Source organism: Rutilus rutilus, assembly GCF_951802725.1.
Source record: "Rutilus rutilus genome assembly, chromosome: 9".
Lineage (NCBI taxonomy): Eukaryota > Metazoa > Chordata > Actinopteri > Cypriniformes > Leuciscidae > Rutilus > Rutilus rutilus.
Window position 1 is genome coordinate 5,265,587 of NC_140223.1, and position 21,000 is coordinate 5,286,586.

At 36.3% G+C, this 21,000-nt stretch overlaps 1 protein-coding gene across 1 annotated transcript; it reads right to left on the reverse strand.

Moving 5' to 3' along the window:
- Positions 1 to 5,760: 5,760 nt before the first annotated feature.
- Positions 5,761 to 20,186, reverse strand: LOC311296635 (uncharacterized protein). Its single transcript, XM_084418500.1, has 4 exons — positions 18,524 to 20,186; positions 9,904 to 9,947; positions 9,562 to 9,795; positions 5,761 to 7,872 (listed from the first exon to the last, which is right to left on the reverse strand). Exons 3-4 carry the CDS (start codon positions 9,644 to 9,646, stop codon positions 6,674 to 6,676), a joined length of 1,284 nt encoding a protein of 427 aa, XP_084274626.1. The 5' UTR covers positions 9,647 to 9,795; positions 9,904 to 9,947; positions 18,524 to 20,186; the 3' UTR covers positions 5,761 to 6,673.
- Between the last annotated feature and the right edge of the window lie 814 nt (positions 20,187 to 21,000).

Genomic DNA, 21,000 nt, shown 5'->3' on the forward strand with positions numbered 1-21,000 from the left:
GAAGTTCAAAGACAGTATTCTAAAGATGGCGGCGTCCTTGTTTCTCTGGCGCATAAGGTCTATATAACACTTGTTCCCTGAAGGAGGGAACAGAGACGTAGTCCCCTAGCCACTATTGCTGTACCACCGCTGACCGGGGTCCGCTCGGCTCCTTAGCGAAAAACAACTGGTGCGTGCATCCACTTCCGTATTTATACCGGGCGTGTGTTGCGATTCATGCATGCCAATGTCCATTGACTCATTTTTACAATGCTCGAAGAAGACAGGCTCCCTAGCATGATCCCAATCAGTCGACACGTCGACTACGTCACCATTCCCTCCTTTAGGGAATGAGGGTTACATACTTAAATGAGACGATCAGTGGTTCTCAACTGGTTTGGCCATGGGACCAAAATTTTACCATGGTCATTTAGCTGCAACTGTGTGTGTGTGTGTGTGTGTGTGTGTGTATACATTATACATACAGTAGTCAACATTTGAAATGGATCAACATTTGAAGTGGATCAAAACCTTTCATCAAAGTTATTATACATGCATTTTGAACAATACCCATTCTTGTCTTAGAACAACTTTGATGAACTTTTTTGATCCACTTCAAATGTTGACTACTGTACATACATACACACACATATAAAATTAGCCTATACAATAACAAAAATGGTTCACACACAAATAACATGAATGAGCTTTTAAACAACAGTCCCAAACTACACTGAAAAAAAAAAAACTTGCTGCCTTAAATAATTTCAACTAAAATTGCATTTAACTGATTTAAAAAATGTATAACTTAAAAAATAAAGTAACTTATATTGATGAGCTGATGTAAAAACATTTGTTGTCATGACTTATTGATCATGTCATTATTTACGGTGTAGTTTTTGTTAATACAAAAAAGTTGGTAGAGTCACCAAAATAAAATGTACAAAATAACACAAAGTGAAATAATGTGAAGTGGCATTTAATGTCAATTTAATATGCTGTCAATTTGTATTATAATTATTCTCAGCTTATTTCTGTTTTATGTGCAGTGCTGTATTATTTAAGAATTTATTTAAAGTTATCCTGTATAGAGTTTACTTAAAACTTTCCTTATATAGAAATGACTTTACGTTTCCTGTACTGCATTTACTCGAAGTTGTCCTTGTATATTTTACTTGAAGTTTTCTTTGTATTTACTTGGAGTTAGCTTTAAAGCCACTCCTCCTTATATATTCATATAAATATATGTTGTTTTAGCTAAAGGGATTCAGTTTTTTGTATTTAATAATTTAGGGAACAGACCCAGTATCTATGATGATATCAAGGTGAAAGACTCTCTTTATGATGGGATTTATCAGACCTGTGATGTGAGACAGGCGATGGTCAGTTAAGCCAGTCTGTCTGCTTCCTGACCTGAGCCCCAGATTGTCATGTCATGTCTAAGACTATGTGCCATATTACTAGAGAGAAGAGCGGCACCATCCCAGAAGAGATGGATACAATCTCTTTTCAACAGGTCAGGTCTGGCCCAAAAACTTCCAAATATCAAGTAAAGACATGTGGGTGGGAATGACCAACTGAAAGGGAACATGTTTAAAAGCATTATATTTGAATGCATGCATAATATTTATATTAATTTAAAAGCAAAGTTTAATATTACTTGTCAATTAATAAACTATAATAACTATATGAATATATTACATCAATCAAAAGTAGTTATAATTCATATAAATATAAAAAAAACAATTAACAGCACAAGATAGACAATTTTGTCTCTAAAGTTTGTTTCACACTATAAACTGCTTTGATTTGGAGTGAGAGATACAGGGGGAGTGGCTTTATTGTATCAGATACATGTCACTGCACTGATTGGTCCAGTTTTGGTCTGCGATCTCTAACCCAGAATAAAACCTGCTCTGGAGCAGCTTAGCCGTGTAGCGTAAGTTACCATGATGATGAACACTACTAAACAACAATCCACTTTCTTGAGCCCTAAAAAGCCATGCTCAAACTAATCTCGAACTTTACCTGTTAGCAAATGAAACCGGCTTTGTGGAACAGGCCACAGGACGTTTTTGTTTTTGTTATTTTACTAGAGACAAAGAACTGCCTTACACTGACAGCTAAATGACACGTCAGAAAAAAATCAAAAACAACTTCCGCAAAACTAACGTCACAGAATTAAAGTTTATTTCACTATATGTTTGCTTTATCTGAATCTCACTTATTTTAATTAATGGATCTGTAAAAACCTTTTACTCACAAAATCACACATTGTCAGTAAAAATGGTCATTTTATTTGTACATACATCTGTTTATGTAATAACAAGCTTTATGTAAAACTAAATCAATCAGGCTCCATATAATTAATTTGACTTTGAAATACATTTAAACAATATATTAGTCATAATTTAAACTATCGACACCAGCAGCTTCATCATAAACATTACTGAAAGGCACATGATTAGTTTATCATTAAGTTCACTGATCCTCCTAATCAAACATAGAAAATACTAAATAGACTAATAATTTGTCTTAAAAGGTCCTAATCTGTTTGTGATATTCTTTCCCATCAAACTAAACCTAGTGTGACTTACAACAGTTCCTGAGGAATCGGTTTCCAAAAACAATAAGCATGAACTAAGGTCAAGGAACATTTGCTGGGATCAGTAGTTCACTCTCCATCCAGACACAGGTCATGACATTACTGTTCATCCGTTCTCAGACTCAGACTTTGAAAAGCCATACATCATCACTTAACTGGGCTAAATACTAGTTGTAGTACATGTGTATTTGATAGTAAGTTCATGATAAACCATGAGCTGAAATTGGCAAGTAGTTAACAGTGAATAAATTATGATGTGCCCCCTCAAGTAAAGTCATGACACAGTCATGCATTAACAAGCCATTAGTTGATGTTAGTGTATGGTTAGTTAATCATGAGCAGAGGTGGAAGTAACGAATTACAACTACTCACATTACTGTAATTAAGTCTTTTTTTGGGGTACTTGTACTTTTTTGAGTATATTTTTAAATCTGTAATTTTACTTGTACTCAAGTACATATTAAGCTAAGTAATCTACTTCGCTACTTGTAAAATCACATTTCGTTACTGAGTACAATTTGAATTGATATTCAAATCTTTGAATGGCATTTCGGTAGCCAATAAAAATATTCGATCATAAACGGACCAATAAAACCCCTGATATTTGGACTGAATGAAAGCCGCCGCAGTCGCAGCAGGTTTTGAAGAGCTGATCATGAAGGAGGCGAGGAGCTCAGAGTGATTAATGGCTGGACTGAAAGTTTGGAACAACAAACTACATAGTAGTACTGTCAAAATATCTATATTTTGATACATATCAATACTGAAATATCTGTCAATACTAATTTTGGCCTATACACCAATACGATACCAGCTGCGCGTTCTCATTCTCTCATCTCAACGACAGCGAGTTTGACACACCCGCCTCCCCTCAGCGCGGGATTGCAGGTAGGCCTATTACGCATAATTTTATTAATACCTGCAAGTTTCTATGGCATATTTTAATGGCAAATGTCACAAACAATATTATAACGCGAGGGCACATTCATGTAATCGCAGTAAATTGGACGCGAGCTCTCAAATGTAGGCCACGAATGAACTGGACTCGGATATTGAGTGTGCGTTCTCGGACTGTGTGTCATATCATGTGTAATCGCGAATCTCTCCAAGTGGTTCTCACTGCAGACTCAAATGACGTCCAGCTCCAATCTCTCCATGCTCTTGAATTAAACGCTGTCAAAAGTTATGAAAAATCTAGTCTTTTTGCAAATTAAATTCAGTTTGAATTGAAATCAAGCTTCCTTGTGCTGTGTGTGAGCTATTGCAACAGTTCACGTTACCCAATTGTAAAGACAAATACACTGAGTGAGTAAATATTAGATTATTGTAATGGTTATTGATCAATGTTTAAATATGTAAACAAAAGCCTAAATTAAAATCTCACCTTATAAAGTGGACGTGTCTCTTCAGAAGACTTGAATTAAACTTTTCCATTCAAATAGATTACTGTTACAATGAGTGTTGTGCTTTTCAATGCTTGAAAATAATGATTGCCTTGACAAAATGGATGGACAAAAATGTAGATATTAAAATATTTAGTATGTAGTAGTTTTCCCGATGGTATTAAAAATTATAGGCTAGGCCTACTGAATATTGACATATTTCAAGGTGTCATATTGAAGTTAGAAATTCCAGTATCCACTAATTAATGTCCTTCGAATGTGTTAAAAGTAGCTATTTTCTACATAAATCTATGATTTGGTTGTATATTTTTATTGGTAATGCATTAACTATCGCCAGCTAAAAAGTAATTAGTAACTAGTACTCTGAGTAGTTTTTGAGAAGAGTAATTTGTACTTTTACTTAATTACTTTTTTGACACCAGTACTTTTACTTGTAATTGAGTATTATTTCAGCAATGTAACGGTACTTGTACTTGAGTACAAATTTTCAGTACTCCTTCCACCTCTGATCATGAGTTAGTAATGATGTGCCCCCTCAAGTAAAGTCATGAAATGATGCATTAACAAGCCATTAGTTGATGTTAGTGTAGGGCTGCTCGATTATGGAAAAAATCATAATCACGATTATTTTGGTCAGTATTGAAATCACGATTATGTAACACGATTATTTCACATGACTTTGGCAACATGTTACATTTATTAAAAAAACACGGTAACATTTTACAATAAGGTTAATTAGTTAACATTAGTTCATGTATTAACTAACATTTGTTAGTTCCCATAATTCCCAATTGCTACAGTATTTATTAATTTTTTTTTATGTTAGTTAATAAAAAATACAACTCTTCATTGTTTGTTCATGTTAGTTCACAGTGCATTAACTAATGTTAACAAATACAACCTTTCATTTTAAATAACGTATTAGTAAATGGTGAAATTAATATTAACTAAGATTAATAAATGCTGTAGAAGTATTGCTCATTATTAGTTAATGTTAACTAAGGTAGTTAACTAATGCTAATTAATGAACTTATTGTAAATTGTTACCAAAGACACCTTTCAACAATTCTAAAAAAAAAAAAAAAAAAAAAAATTCGAAATTTGAACATTGATTGTACTTTTTGAACTATTAAAATAAATAATATAACAGATAATACTTAAATGAGTATTTTAATAATTCCCGCAGGTCTACCTAATGCGGCAAATTCCCCCACAAACTTTCACTTTAGCATGTAGATTGTATGAGTAGCCTAAATGAATCCACACAGATTATAAAATCAAATCAATAATTTTAAAACTTTCTCCAAGACGCAATTTCACAAACCGCGCGAGTGTTCAGCGGTGCTGCGTCTTCTCTCTCTCGGTCTCTCAAAATGGGTCGGGGCATGACGGAATTGTTACTTGCACAATCAGGCCAGCATTGCATCGTAACTGAAGTTTATCATTTTCACTTCTTTTTAAGTCTTTTCAGTTTAAACATTCAAGCTGAGAGAGTTTATGGCATCGTGAGGGGCGGATGTGCGCGTCATTCAGAACACAAGATAAAATTAGAGCGTTCTTTCAAAACTGAATATAGCAAAATAATAGTTTTTACTCGATTGTACTATTTTGGTGATCGTTGGGAGCCAAAATCGAAATCGAAATTCAATTAATTGCACAGCCCTATGTTAGTGTATGGTTAGTTAATAATTAATTATGATGTGCCTCCTCAAGTAAAGTCATGACACAATGATGCACTTACAAATCATACAAATCTAAAAAATGAATAAACATATACAATAAGAGTGTCATATCCTTATTCCTTTACACCCATGCTACACAAAAACAAAAGATACAAATGATGTGTAGTTCTTTTATTTTATTTATACAATTAAACATATATGGACTTAAAAGAAAACCCAAACATACATGTAAAGACACACATAAGGCACGTTTACATGCAAAATAGGGCATGAGCTATAAGCTAATGCTAATCGAAGTATATACATTTCAACAACTAAAAAGAGTTAATTACTGTACAATCTCCTGAAAACTCCCAAATACAACATACATGCAAACATGTCTTTAATAATTAATTTTCTTTACCAAAGCAGTCAATATTTATGAGATTAAAATGCCAGCATTACCAAAGGAACACAACTAATGTGCCGAGCGAGCACCGGGGGCTCCACTAATGACCCATCAGAAACAAACCCTACATACTGTAGTTCCAGGAAGAAAAGTAGCTATTACTAAAACATGGGCCTACATTAACAATAAAAATCAGAAAACGGTTTAGTTATTAGTCTATTTTCCATGTTTGGATCTGTGTAAATAATGGCTAAATAATCATTCCAAGTATTTGTCACAAAGCTGCAGATGGCAGATTATGATATTACAGTTTAAATTATGGCAGTATTAAATTATATGTTTAATTAAAATGTAGATTAGTTCTTATTTATTCTTACGGAGCCTGATTGATTTAGTTTACCCCTAAACGTTAATTAAAGCATTATCTATCTAAACTGTACTAACATGTTTAAGTCTACTGTTATTCATGCATGAATCATTATGACTCCTGTCATAGTTAAGGATCGCTCTTCAGTGGTTCATATCTTCACTAAACATGAGTTCATGTTGAAGTATTCAGGAATTAGTACATGATTATTCATGCCCTGTTATTGTAAATTGTTACCTGTGAATCTAACTAAACTTTTGCTCGCTGTGACACAGAACAATGCTTTTTAATATGAGTCCCTAGATTACTTGATTGGGTGAAACTCTTCCCACACTGAGTACAGTTGTACGGCTTCTCTCCAGTATGAACTCGCTCGTGTGATTTTAGAGAATCAGACTGAGAGAAACTCTTGTCACAATATGAGCACTTGTAAGGTTTTTCTCCAGTATGAATTCTTTGGTGCCGTTTCAGATTGTCAGCTGTAGTAAAGCTCTTCCCACAGTCACAACACATATACTCTCTCACTTCTTTGTGTGTTTTCTGGTGCTGTTTAAAACAGAAATGCTGAGAAAAACGCTTTCCACAGAGAGAACACACATAAGGCCTCTCACCTGAATGAACTTTAAGGTGATCTTTTAGATTTGATGATGAAATAAAATCTTTACCACACTGATCACAGTTAAATGGCTTATTTCCAGAGTGAACACGCAGATGATGACTTAGAATTGATGAACGAGAAAAAGTCTTTCCACACTGAGTGCATGGATACGGTTTCTCTCCAGTGTGAATTCTCATGTGTGTCTTGAGGTTTCCTTTCTCTATGAAACTCTTCTCACACAGAGTGCAATTGTACGGCTTCTCTCCAGTGTGAACTCGCTCATGTACTCTCAAAGATCCAGACTGAGTGAAACTCTTGTCACAATATGAGCACTTGTAAGGTTTTTCTCCAGTATGAATTCTTTGATGCCGTTCCAGACATACAGATGTAGTAAAGCTCTTCCCACAGTCACAACACACATGATCTCTCACTTCATTATGTGATTTCTGGTGCTGTTTAAAACTGTCCGGCCTTGAAAAACTCTTTCCACAGAGAGAACACACATAAGGCCTCTCATCCGAATGAACTTTCAGGTGATCTTTTAGTTTTGATGATGAAATAAAATCTTTTCCACACTGATCACAGTTAAATGGTTTTTCTCCTGTGTGAATGTGTAGATGATATTTGAGACCCGATTCACCAGTGAAACTCTTTCCACACTGAGTACATGTATACGGTTTCTCTCCAGTGTGAATTCTCATGTGTATGTTAAAGTTTCCTTTCCGTGAGAAACTCTTTCCACACTGAGTGCAGGTGTGCGTCTTGGCTTTTGTTCTTTGAATTGTAAAGTTATGATGTTCCTCCTCCACTTCATTCAGTTCTTGTCTTTGCTCTTTCACTCTCTCCTGGTCTAAAATACACAGAAATACAGTTAAACCCTCTGAGGTCGACAAACGCGCCCGCGCGTTTTGCTGGATTTTCTTCACATTGTAGCACTATAAACTTAAATTACTCCGTCATTTATGGTCATACAGAAAAAAGAAATATAAAAAAATAATCTGTGATATTTCTACTTTTGTATGTGTCCACTTACAATCAAATCAAAACATTGTGCTTTTGTAAAATAAAGAAAATAAACAGGGTGTGCGTTCTGCCTCTCCGTCGCGGTGAACTTTTTTTTTCTTGAGCACGTCTATAAACTGAAACAAAACTCAGCGAATACTTGTCACACATTTATGAGCCATATACCTTTATAAACATTTAAGTGTGTACTTTTAAATGATCAGATTCAAACTGAAAACAAATATTCTCTGTTTAAGTAATTTGTATTAAACCAACAAGATGTCCAGCTTCTCAAACGCTTCCTAATTATTTTTTAATTTGACCACGCCTACTCGCGCAAAAGACATTCACATGCAAATCTCCACATGGAACGCGAACGCGCTCATTACCTCAAAAACAAAGCACCGACAAACTTCACAAGTCTCTGCTTTTCGTCGAGTTGGAAAGACGTGCCGTGAGCTTACATTGGCTTTACCTCCGAAGAAGAACGCGTGTGTGTATATGAGCAGAAAAAATAAAGAACTTACCTATTCCTCAGCTGGATCCATTGCTCCTCGAAATGAAACTACCATCACTTCTGAGGTAAATTTTTATTTAGATAAAAAAATAAAAATAAATCAAGATTATTATTAAGATAGTATTATTCCTCACAGCGTCGTAAAGTACATGAGTCTGATTAAACTCGTGCCATTAAAAACGTGCGTTTTATCGAGCTGATGTGGGCGTTGACACGTTTGTATGGATCGCCTCAGATCATTTGCGTTTGAATAGCGCACGCTCTGCGTTGGTGTGGTCACATTAACACTTAATGAGATATAATGAGCTGAGATGAGAACGACTGACATTTCTCATGCCTGTGTGTCTGTATGCCTGTTTGACTGATACGTTGAGTTATAGTTCATTTTTGTACGCATTTCAGAATGACTTCATTGACAGAGAGAAGGCACAACTTGCATCATGTTTATTTTTCTTTATTTGGCAAAAAGCACAACACTTTTTTTGTGAGTATACTCAAAAAAAAAATAGACACTTGACAAAATGATGTATAACACTTATACATAAGATCAAAATTAACAGAGTATTTTGAGTCTCTTTTGCACTGATAAGAAAAAAAGCGAACCTATCACACCGGCGTGATTACCGACCCCAGGGGGTTAATGACTCATTCAAAGACAGTCCGTTGCCGTAACAATGTAACCAAGTGACAGCCTTTCAATGCGCAGAGACGCTATTTAGTTTCGGTTACTGAAAATGTACTCATTTTTGTGCATGCTGACCACTTCATAACACTTTATGTAGCAACAAATAAATATAAATAAATCAAAATAAATAAATAAATGGCAATAATACCGCATACCATGCTATTGAGCCACTCATTTTCACACAAATTCCTTCACCGCGACAGCCCTATTGACAACTGCTATATACAAGGTTATGATCATTTGGATGTATTACTCTAATTTATCATCCATATACAGCTTATTAATTCACATCTACCAAAGCAGTCAACAATGAAGAATCAAGAATGGACACCAACCTATTTGTTCCTCAGTATCTTCATGTTTTATTCTGGATGGTTCTGGATCCCTCATGTCTTCAATCTCCTCTTTAATAAACTCCATCTTTAACAGTCACACAGATTTCAGCTGCTACTCCTGGAGTTTGTCCTTCTCTTGTAGGATGATGGGAATATTCCCAGTATTTATTGGTGAATTGTTGTGGGAGGGGCTTCACTGCAGGTGTGAACTGTGATCACTGTGTTTTATCCAATCTGCATTTAAAAAGTACAAAGTCATCATGTTAAACCGAGCAGCTATTTGTTTCCAAAAATTCCCTGTTTTTAGCACATTAAGGCTGAAACAAACTACAGCATCATCACCTTTAACTTCAGTTCTTGTCTTTGCTCTTTCACCTCCATCTGGTCTGAAACATATTAAAACATTAAGTTGTTAGAATGAGTTCTGGAGGATAAATGTGAATTTTCAAGTGAACCCTGATTTAATAACAGAAAACAAGTGAGATCTGCCTATCAAATATTATATTTTTGATGTACCAAAGGTTAGTTTTGTAATCCTCTTGTTAATAGTCAAAATGTGAACGACAACTGCTGTACATGATAATGATATAAGTGCATTTATATTCCTAGATTATTTGCTTATTTTCCACAGCTCTTATGATTGGCATCTAACAATATATTAAGCATTTGAACTAATTAAAAAAATGCATGCTTTTTTTTTGTGTAGAGGGTAACTATAGAATTAAACGAGAATCTGGTTATTCAGATAATAGGCTAATTTTTGTTGTCTTTGAACTTAAATACAAATCAAATTAAACACCAGTGAATTTTTACAAAAATGTCTTGTAAATATATAGCAGATTTCACCCAGCAACACAACTGAACCACATCTGCAGTTTATTGACAGAGGACAATAGGGCTGCACGACGTATCATTTTAGCATCAATATCGCGATGTGCGATGTCAAGTATAGGTATCGTAGTTGATCCGTGATTCATGATCAGTAAAGGCCAGCAGTTCCCCGGACCGTAATGCTTGTGATTCACAGATTAATTGCAAAGTTTAACCATCATAGAGTGAAAGTTTATCATTTGCATGTAGGACTGGGTATCAAGATCGACACTTTTTAGGTACCGACCGAATTGACTCGATACTATCGAGTATCGAAACATTGCTTGTCATTCGGTACCAAATTTCGATACCTCAGGGGTTAATCTCTTCAACGTCATTGACGCATGCGGCATGATTGGCTGAAATGAGGCATCAAGGAAAAACACTATGTACACAAAGTAGTCAATTGTCGAGTTCACGCGCGTGATCATAGGTACTAAACCTATGCGCGTGAAGTTCGTGAACTCGACAATCGATTACTATGGACTTCGACCGAAAACAGGATGTAAATACAGGTATTTTCGCTGGCTGAATTATTATCATTTTTATTCATTTCTTTCACATCTACTGCAGTCAGATTCACCGTGTTCACTCTAAATAAACTCACTCACATGTACAAAAAAATTAGCTCAATGTTAAAGGGGTCATATAATGTCATTTTTGTACAAGCTAATATGATTATTTAGGGTCTAAATTAAAAGTTTGTAATATACTTTAATTAAAAATTCTCATTAGTATTGTAAGAAAACACTCATTTTACCTGGTCAAAAACAGCTCTGTTTTCAGCACGCCGTTTAAGTGCATGTGTCTTTAAACGATAATGAGCTTTGCTCACCCCGCCCCTCCGTTCTGTGCGTACGCAGTTTGTAACACAATAACCATAACGCGTTATTCATTATAAACATGGGATTATGAATTATATTGAGAACGTCATACATAGAAAACATGCCGTAATGTACCCTGAGTGTAAACAGCCGCATTCATCGTGAAGCGTGCAAGCGGTTTGCAAAGATTAATATAAAGATTAATAAAACGTTACACTCACTTCAGTTCTTCTGGAGGTGCAGCAGGAACACGAATAGTTGGTACTGATCCTTTTTTCAGGAGCAGCTTCTTAGCAAATAACCAGCTTTTTACTGACCCTCGTTTGTAAAGCAGTCTGGTGAAATGACTCGCGCAAACATGAAAGCATTGACGTTGATCGTGGGGACAATTCCCTTCGAAAACAAACTCAGCCACTGCGTCTTCAGCTGTACGGATTTAGGAACATCAACATGACTGCTGTGTTCGTTATTGCACCGAAGAACAGAACACCACAATCGCTTAGAAGCCATTCTACTCAGTGCTCCAGCTATCAACACTGAACGCGCCGGTCGGCGCGGGCTATGATTGACAGCTCGCTCACGAGGGTGCGAGGACGGGTATGTGTTGAAACGCTCCTGTCAATCAACCATCGTGGGCAGGGCGTCGATTTTGTGACGTCACAAAATCGAACAGCTTGATTTGAGATGGGAGGAAACATATAAGAAAATTAAAAAACAAAAAAACACTGGATGGATTTTTATCATTTTATGATGGTTGTGTACTGCCAACACACATTTCAGTACAATCAGCTTGTAAAAGTGCATGTACCATTATATGACCCCTTTAAATTGACCGGAGTTCTCCTTTAAAGAAAATAGTCCAATGCTGTGTGTTACGATCAGTCATGTTTGTGTATTCATGATCTGTGTTTTTCATCAGATTCTGATTGGCTTCAGATCCTGTCAGTCATCTGGGATTTGATTGCGTCTCCATGACGCTCCGCCAGAAGTTGGCTATAAAAGGCGATGTCAGCCGTTTTCGAGGAGGGGCTTTGTTTGCATGTTCGCGCGTGCCTCTCAGAGTTCTATTATGTAGCCCAATTTGTTATTTTTGTTACCCTCATTTGCTGTTAATCTGTTTTTGTTTTGTTTTAGTTTGCTGATTTTTGTTTTGAATGTGGCATCTTCCCGTGCCCTTGTGCTCTTATTTCGGGGTTAGGAGTGAGGAGAGCAAGTTAGAATGTCATGTGACAGTCTACATTGTGCTTCACAAAGCAGGTTGTGTGGTATTAGTTCATTAGTTTTAGGACTGTTGCAGCTTAGGACTGACAACCCAAGTTGTACGTTTTTGTTTGACAGTCAGCGGAGGTAAGTTACCTGTGTGCGTGTAGCATGCTGAAGATGTTTCTTTGTGATTTTTCTTTCGATTTAGCTAGGTTAGATTTAAAGGTTATAGTTAGAGGTGTTTTGTTTTATTTAGTTCTTTGATTTGGCAACACTCATGCTCTTCTTTTCATTTGGTGAATTTTATAGCATTTTCTTAAAGTTCCTTTTTTTTTTACTATATATATTTGGAACACTTTAAAGTTTATTTTCGTTGTGTTTACTGGTTGGGGGTGTAAATAAATAAATGTTCTTTCTCTTCTGAATGGCATTAGTTTCACTGTTATGCTGATGGTACTCAGCTGTATATTTCTTCACACCCTGACGAAACTTGCCAATTCACAAAATCAACAGAATGCATAGCCGATATAAAAAAAACTGGATGACTAGCAATTTTCTACTACTTAATTATGAAAAAAAACAGATTCTAATTATTGGACAAAAAACGTCCTCACGTAATAACCTAGAATACTGTCTAACACTTGATGGCTGCACTGGCAAGTCTCCGTTGTCGGTTGGGAACCTGGGTGTGCTCTTTGATACCAATCTTTCATTTGCGAAGCTAGTGAGCTCTTAGCGCATTATAGTCCTTCACATCCATTGCGATCTCAAAATTATGGCCAGTTGATAAGTCGACTGCTGGCAGTAGATCCTTTTCCTATTTAGCACCAAAACTTTGAAACAATCTTCCTAACACTGTTCGGGAAGCAGACACACTATGTCAGTTCAAATTATAACACATTATAGATAGGGCTGTGTATTGGCAAGAATCTGGCGATACGATACGTATCACGATACATGGGTCACGATTCAATATATTGCAATATATTTCGATACTGTGCATAAGGCGATATATTGGGATTTTTTAAAAGTAGGACTATAATTTTTGAAAAAATAATATTTAAAAAAAGACATGATGTGCATAAAAGTCAAAGAAGTTTACTTTAGGTTAACAATTCAGTTCACAGAAAATCAGACTGCCAGTTTGGTATTGTGGTTCACAGGTTCTTAGTGAGCAAATTTTTATATTTCTCAAGTAGGCCATAATAAAAGAAAATACATAGCCCCTGTCACAATACAAAACAACAACGTGAACTGGACGAAAATGAAAGAAAGTGAACAAAATGAATGTGTCATATTGGCCTATTGAAATCAAGTTTTTATGTGATAAAAGATTTTAAAAGAACTGGACGCGCGAATGAGGCAAATTAACGTCTGCCGCGCTAAACGCCTCATTCGCGCCACAGGACCTCCAGACGCGCGTAAACGCGTCTTTGCATTAACTTAACATTGAAATCACTCGCGCCAGACACTCTATTCGCGTTTGGTGTGAACGCAGCTTCACGGTGCGCGTCCACTACAGCGGCAAAACTACGCTCGGTGCCGCTGGCAACGCTGTAACGTCTCCGCTTTGGGGTGTGTCTGTTACGAGTGTGTTTGTTTTTTCAACACACGGACAGTATAATCATCATGCACGCGATTACATTTAGAAATAGACAAGCTTTGTTTCCAAATGCACCAAGCAAAGATCCTTTCAATTTTATAAACCCAGCCAATATAATAACAATAAACAAATCCAAAATAAAATCTTTAACATATATAAACAACTGCAAAGCGTCTAATTTGTAAACAAAATGATTTAGGCACTAAATCCATCATAAACTGCCGACCGCGTTTTTCGCTTGATATCTGCATAAAGTCGAGAACTGCCCAACCTTTTTACGCTCTCAGTCGCTCTCAACGCTTTCTCCGGTCCACTGTCAATCCCAAAATGCACTGCTGAGCGTGAAGCTCGACTTCCATGGAATGAATTGAAAACGCTTGCTCCGCTCGCTCCGTGCCAGTGGACGCGAGCCTTTTAAACAACGTAAACGTGAACCACAGTCTTACCATGAATATTTTTGGACGAAAAAAAAAAAAAAAAAAAAAAAAAAAAAAAAAAATCGATATTGCGTTTTTGAAAATCGATACAGTATTGCAAAATAAAATATCGCGATACTCATGTGTATCGATTTTTTCTTACACCCCTAATTATAGACTTCTATATTTAAATTTTAGGCTGCATAGATTAGGTCAGCCGGGACCGGGAACACTCCCCATAAATCCTAATGTACTTGTTACATCATAAGAAGGATGGCGTCTACGCTAATATGTCTCTCCGTTTATCCAAGGTTTATTGTAGTCCGCCAGATCCAGGCTGTATCAAAATTAAGTCAGAAAGCCCTTCCTGCATTAACAATTTTTTGGTGGCGCCAAAGCCTTATTTGACCGGTGAGTGATGTAGATGACTGCTGCGCTTGATTAACAGGGAAAGCTCTGGTCGCGCACACACTCTAAACCGTCTTCAAACTGTCTTGCTCTCTCTCCCTCCCTCGCGCATATTAATAAATTGAGTTGACTGAATATCTTTAAGAATTGACACGATGGTAAAAGGTCCGAAGACCAAAGTTTAACGTGAAGCATTTTGAGATTTTTTTTTTCCTGAACTACCGCTGGTTGCGAATTGTGCTAAAAAATGTTGCCTTATCTTCTCTGAAAAAGCTTTCCACATATTCAGATGACATAAACCAAAAAAAAAAAAAATCGATCCAGTAGGGCTGGGCGATAAAACGATAACGATAATTATCGCGATATAATTTCTCTCGATAAAACGATATCAAGAGGTCGATAAATGTTCGATAATGTTTATGCGCCAAAAGCGGAACTCATTTGAACCGCGCACCACACGGACCATTTATCCGCTCGGGTCAAAGTCCAAACGGCAGCGCGAGCTCACTAGAGCAGATGCGTTTACTCTGATCACTCTCGTCACGACATCCAGTGAGAAGCGCTTGAATTCAGCGAGGAACACAAATGTCTCAGTGATTTAAGTTTAAAGGCAGATGAAACAGCGCTGACAAACAGGAGAAACACTGAGCAAAGAGACTGTCAGAAGGCTTTTCCGTCTACAAATTCTCATCATTTACCATGGATTTACTGTAATATTAGCCTATATTAACTGCACCATGAAATGTGGGATATACATATTGAATTGTATTATATTATTAATGTAGACAATGTATTAAAGGACTAATGTAATATAATTACAGTATTTAATAATGTATTTAGGCTACTGTTTTTCATACAAATACCATAGAAACCGTAAAGTTGCCATGATAGTGAGGTGCTACAGGCTATGCCTGGTTTCATCTGTGGTTGTCATGATCTAAATGCATGATACTGGATGACCAATGGTTAAGTTTAATAAAACTCAAACAGTCAGAATATTACATTTTTCCAAAAAAAAAAATTAGCACATGCAGAAACTAAGAAATTGTCCAATAAATATATTTATTTTGTTAAGGAAAAATGACAAATGTTTGAATGTTCTACCTCAGATTTGTGAAATGTTCACCTGTTTGGCAAGTGTTTGTCCTGATATGTTCTGACAATAAAGAGTAGTTTAAAACCACAGTTAACGCTCTGGTTTCTACAACTTTCACTTAGGAGCAAAAATCTGCCTTTAAACTTGAAAGAAATAAAGATTTGACTTTTATCGTGATAATTATCGATATCGACTGATATAAAAAAAATGTTCGTGATATTTTTTTTGGGCCATATCGCCCAGCCCTACTATCCAGTGATGAATTGTTTTCTGTGTTGACACAAATCTTGTGCGATGTCCTAACTGCCGGGATAATCACACACAAGACAAAGCACTGCTACTTCTGCGGAGTGCTTTGCTCGCAGCACCTGAGAAGCCCCGTGGTGAGGAGCAGAGTGTTGTGCCAATCACTCCGCCCAAGTAGCAGTGCTTCCCCTTCTGAGAATATTGTTCCCAGTATCTATACGGTTACAAGATGGCTGTGTCTCATGTGACCTTGTTATTTGTACACGCTTTGACTACACAAATCACAACATGTAAATAGGAAAATGTTGGCGTTATTTTGTCACTTATTGGGAGCAGTATGCTAGCTGGAGCCGTTTTCCTCCAGTCTTTGTGCTAAGCTAGACTAGCAGTGGGTGCGTCAGACAGAGTTACAGCACGCACAGACATGAAAAGGGTATGTATGGACTTATCTAACTCTGGGGGATACGGTGAATTTAAGCTAAAGTCCCAAAAAGTCGTCATATTCCTTTAAAGGAACAGCAGCCAATAAAGCTGTCTGTCAGTAAAGTTAATCAAAGAACAAAGGTAACTAAGAAAAACACTCACTGCTTTTGACTATAGAACTTTTGTAACTTTAAGGATTATATCATATATATATATATATATATATATATATATATATATATATATAATTTAAAATTCATGCAGTGCAAACTCTTTGATAACTTTATTCAATTTATGTATATTTCCTACCTGTTAGACATAAAAATATACTGTATGTTGTTTAGAAGATTAACTGGGAAATTACTACATTATAAAATATATTAAAAACAAAAGTTTTTTTTAAATGGTGAACATAACAGAAAAAAAATTCTGATTAATATAGTTAATTTTTGCAATCGTTAAAAATAAAAAAGAAACATGAATAAGTATTCATGTTTCTTTGTGTTGAATAGTAGCCTAATTATTATTTTTTATTTAATATCTGCGCAATTAATGTATATTTAGCCTCTGCCATCCAGCACCCCCCAGGTATTTTCAGGTTAGCCTATATGACAATGTGTAGAACATTTCTTTAGTTTAGACTGGAGTGAGGCGAAACCAGAAAAAAAAAAAAAAGTGCAAAGCAAGTTTTTAGCTCGCTGCTATTGTATTCAATTGTATATTGTAGAAAATTAGACTAATAATAAAATCAACTTTTTATTGCTACTTGAAATTGATATGATCATATACCAAAATAATTATTTGGTCTAGCAAAGAAGGATTTTATCTCACAAAGCTTTGAAATCCAGTGGTAAAATCATAGCTTTAAAAAAAAAGGCAAGAAAGGATGACAGTGTCCGTCATCCACCACCGAAGACCAATTTTGAGTGTTGTAAACAATTGAGAAAGAAAATGGATGCATATTAGGCTATTCATTATATTGGATCTGTGCATTTGTCTAAATATACTATATAATACACTCACAGCAGTTTGTCACCAATGATAATCAAACAACAAAAAAAGAAAGAGAAAATTAATTTTGCTGTTTTAACAAAGATAATTAATTAAATTAATTATATTTAATTTATACAGTGAAGACTATATGCAGTGTTATGTTACATTTGATTATTCAATGTCTGACTCTGTACCTGAATACAGTTAATTTACCTGATTTTTTTCATCTATGTCTTTGTTCTATTGTATTTAATTGTGCTTGTAATTTGTTTATTACTTTCTATACAGATTTACTTCATAAAAAATCAGCCCAGTCATTCTAGAATGATTCATTCTTTCCAAATAGACCTATTCAATACATATCGCAGAAAAATAAAATAACGCAATGTAATTTTTTATCGTGCAGCCCTAGAGACAATCAACAGTCTTTCAGCTGAAGGATGCATGAGAAAAGACATAATTACCGTCCTCCCTAACAGTTCTGCAATTCATCTAATACACAGGTCACACATATGGCTATAAACATACATTAACATCAAAATGAAAATGAAAGCTAAACCCATTTAAACGACATTTCCACAGACTCAATCCACCAGAATGATATGAGGAGTTTTTTTAATTTTTTTAACGCGCGTTAATAAAAGTCCAAAAATACACTGAACTGTTGGCAGAAAAACTCATACATAACCTTATTCCGGTTTTATGGCACTTCCATAATATAAACTCAAATCTTCACTTAATTGTAACGAGGCTTCAGCAACTTTTGCAACTTTATAGTAATCTTGGTCGTACAATCAGGGTCAATGACCAGCAAACACAACAGTAGAGACAAAGCAACTCGTAATGCGAAAACAGGCATAAGGTCAGGCAGCAAACTTACATAAATCAGTCCACAATAGAAAACAGTCCAGGGCAGGCAGCAAAGAATCACGAAGAGAATAAACAGTCCAAGAGTAATCCACGGGAAGACAAAAACACAGGCAGGAACGCTCAGAGATGTTCACCAGGGAAAAACAAAACCTCTCATGAGGAACTTCTTCTTCGACTGTTTTTTTTTATTGGCAGTTTGCGAACAAAGTGCATTACCGCCATCTTCTGGATTGAGGTGTGAACTCATTGGGGTGTCATTTATGTTACTAAACTAAAAATAAATAAAATAAAATAAATTAAAAATAAAAATAAAATAATAAAACCTAAATCCTGAGTTTCTTTCATAAAGATCCTAACATCCTAACACCCTTATAGATTGTGTGTCAGGCAAACTCAATAGGTTTTTTAAACTCACTCCATTTTCCGTTGCGCTCTCTAGTTCTTTCCTTTTTTCAGAGTACTTTCTACACATCAAGAGTATATGTTTTACATTTCCCACTTCTCCACAATGAATGCATAATCCAGTCTGGTGTTTTCCTATTAACTTTAGGCAGCATTTAATCGTGTGTGCCCTATTCTCAACCTTGTAAGCAGTTTCCTCCTGTCGTCTTATGCTGCGTTCACACCAAACGCGAATATGCGTCTGGCGCGAGTGATTTCAATGTTAAGTCAATGGTAAGACGCGTTTACGCGCGTCTGGAGGTCTTGCGGCGCGAATGAGGCGTTTAGCGCGGCGCGGTAGACGCGAATTCGCCTCATTCGCGCGAATTGAGCGTTTGGTTACGCGCGAAATTTATTAGTGCTATTTGTGCATTCACGCGTTTGACGCGAATTCGCGTCTGCCGCCCGAGTTGAAAAATCTGAACTTCTGCGTCAATTCGCGCCGCGTTAACCAATCAGGAGCCTGCTTGCTGCTGTCACGTGGTGAACTGACAGTTTATAATGTTATTTTATGTTTGGCCTCAATAAATTATTTTGTAATATGACTAAAATGCACAACAAAGCAAATAATCTTTCACATAAAAACTCGATTTCAATGAGAGATACTCATTTTGTAATGAATGCTATTTATTTCATATCTATTCTAGATTATATGAAACTTTATTAATCTAATGTAAAGACAACAAACACAATATAAAAACTTTTCAAAAAATCACAGGACAGGTTTCACTTTTGGAGGCTGGCTCCATTTATTATCAAAACAAAAATAAATGACAGATTAGGTGCGGGAGAGGGTGAACCTCGCGCCGGGCTGTACAGCGCGGGCTCGTCATGCAGAGACCACTCGAGGCCGAGGCTTTATACGGCCTACGCTGTCCTCGTCAGCGTCCTCACCGTTAGGTCCACCAAACCTACCTCCTGAAGCAAATTGTGAAACTCCTGAAACCCTCCGGAGGGTTTGGTGGACCCGAGTACAGCCACGATGTCCCCTACGCAGCTGTTTCTGCTCTCCAGAGCATATACGAGCGGTGACTCTCTCGATTAATGCTATTGCTAATGCTCGATAAACATCTAAAAAAGATGGCCGCCAACAGGTTTCGAAACTCTCGCCCCCGGAATTCGCCTTTGACGCGCGTAAATTTTGCTTCAAACTTTTGATTTTACGCGCGTCAATTTCGCTCTGACGCGCGAATGCACACAAAGTGGTCACGCGTGTAACTAGACGCGGCAGGCGCGAATTTTGACGCAGATTCGCGTTTGGTGTGAACGCAGCATTAAGACAAACCATCACTTCTTTCTGGAAGCTGTATAAATGTCTTCCTTTCTCTTCCTGATCCCATGTATCCTGCCACATTTTATTAATAGTGTATTTAATGATAACTTTAATTTCTAATTTGCTTAGTGGAACTTGTATATTTATGTTCATGCCTTCAGGACTTCTTTTGCTAATGTATCCACCTTTTCATTTCCTTCAATACCCACATGCACTGGAACCCAGGTAAACTGTACATAATTATTTGTTGAGTTAATTTAAAAATTAATTGATTTATTTAATCTAAAAAATCTGTATACATATAGATTTTCCACTCTGAATACTTGATAGGGAGGACATGGAATCTGATCAGATGATTATCCTATATGTGGTTTAACTTCCTCTAACCCATTGCAATGCTAAAATAATGGCCATTATTTCAACTGAGAAGACTGAGAGGTGATCTGACGTTCTTTTTTGGATGTTAATGTTGTAATTTGGGATGAATACAGCTGCATCCATTTTACCAGTTATTGGATCTTTGGATCCATCTGTGTATATCTGTATTGAGGTATCATACCTCGTTTCTATATACGGTTGGATATTTTTGATATATGCCTCTAAATTTTACAATGTCTTTTGTTTCATATTTACTATAGGAAAACAGATGGTGGGATGGCAGTCTTACTTATTGTTTTGCAGCATGCAATATTGTCTATTCCCATCTCTTTTGCCTCTTTTCCCCTATTCCATCCAAAGCTACTGATGTTAGTACGGCCATACTCCCAACAGTC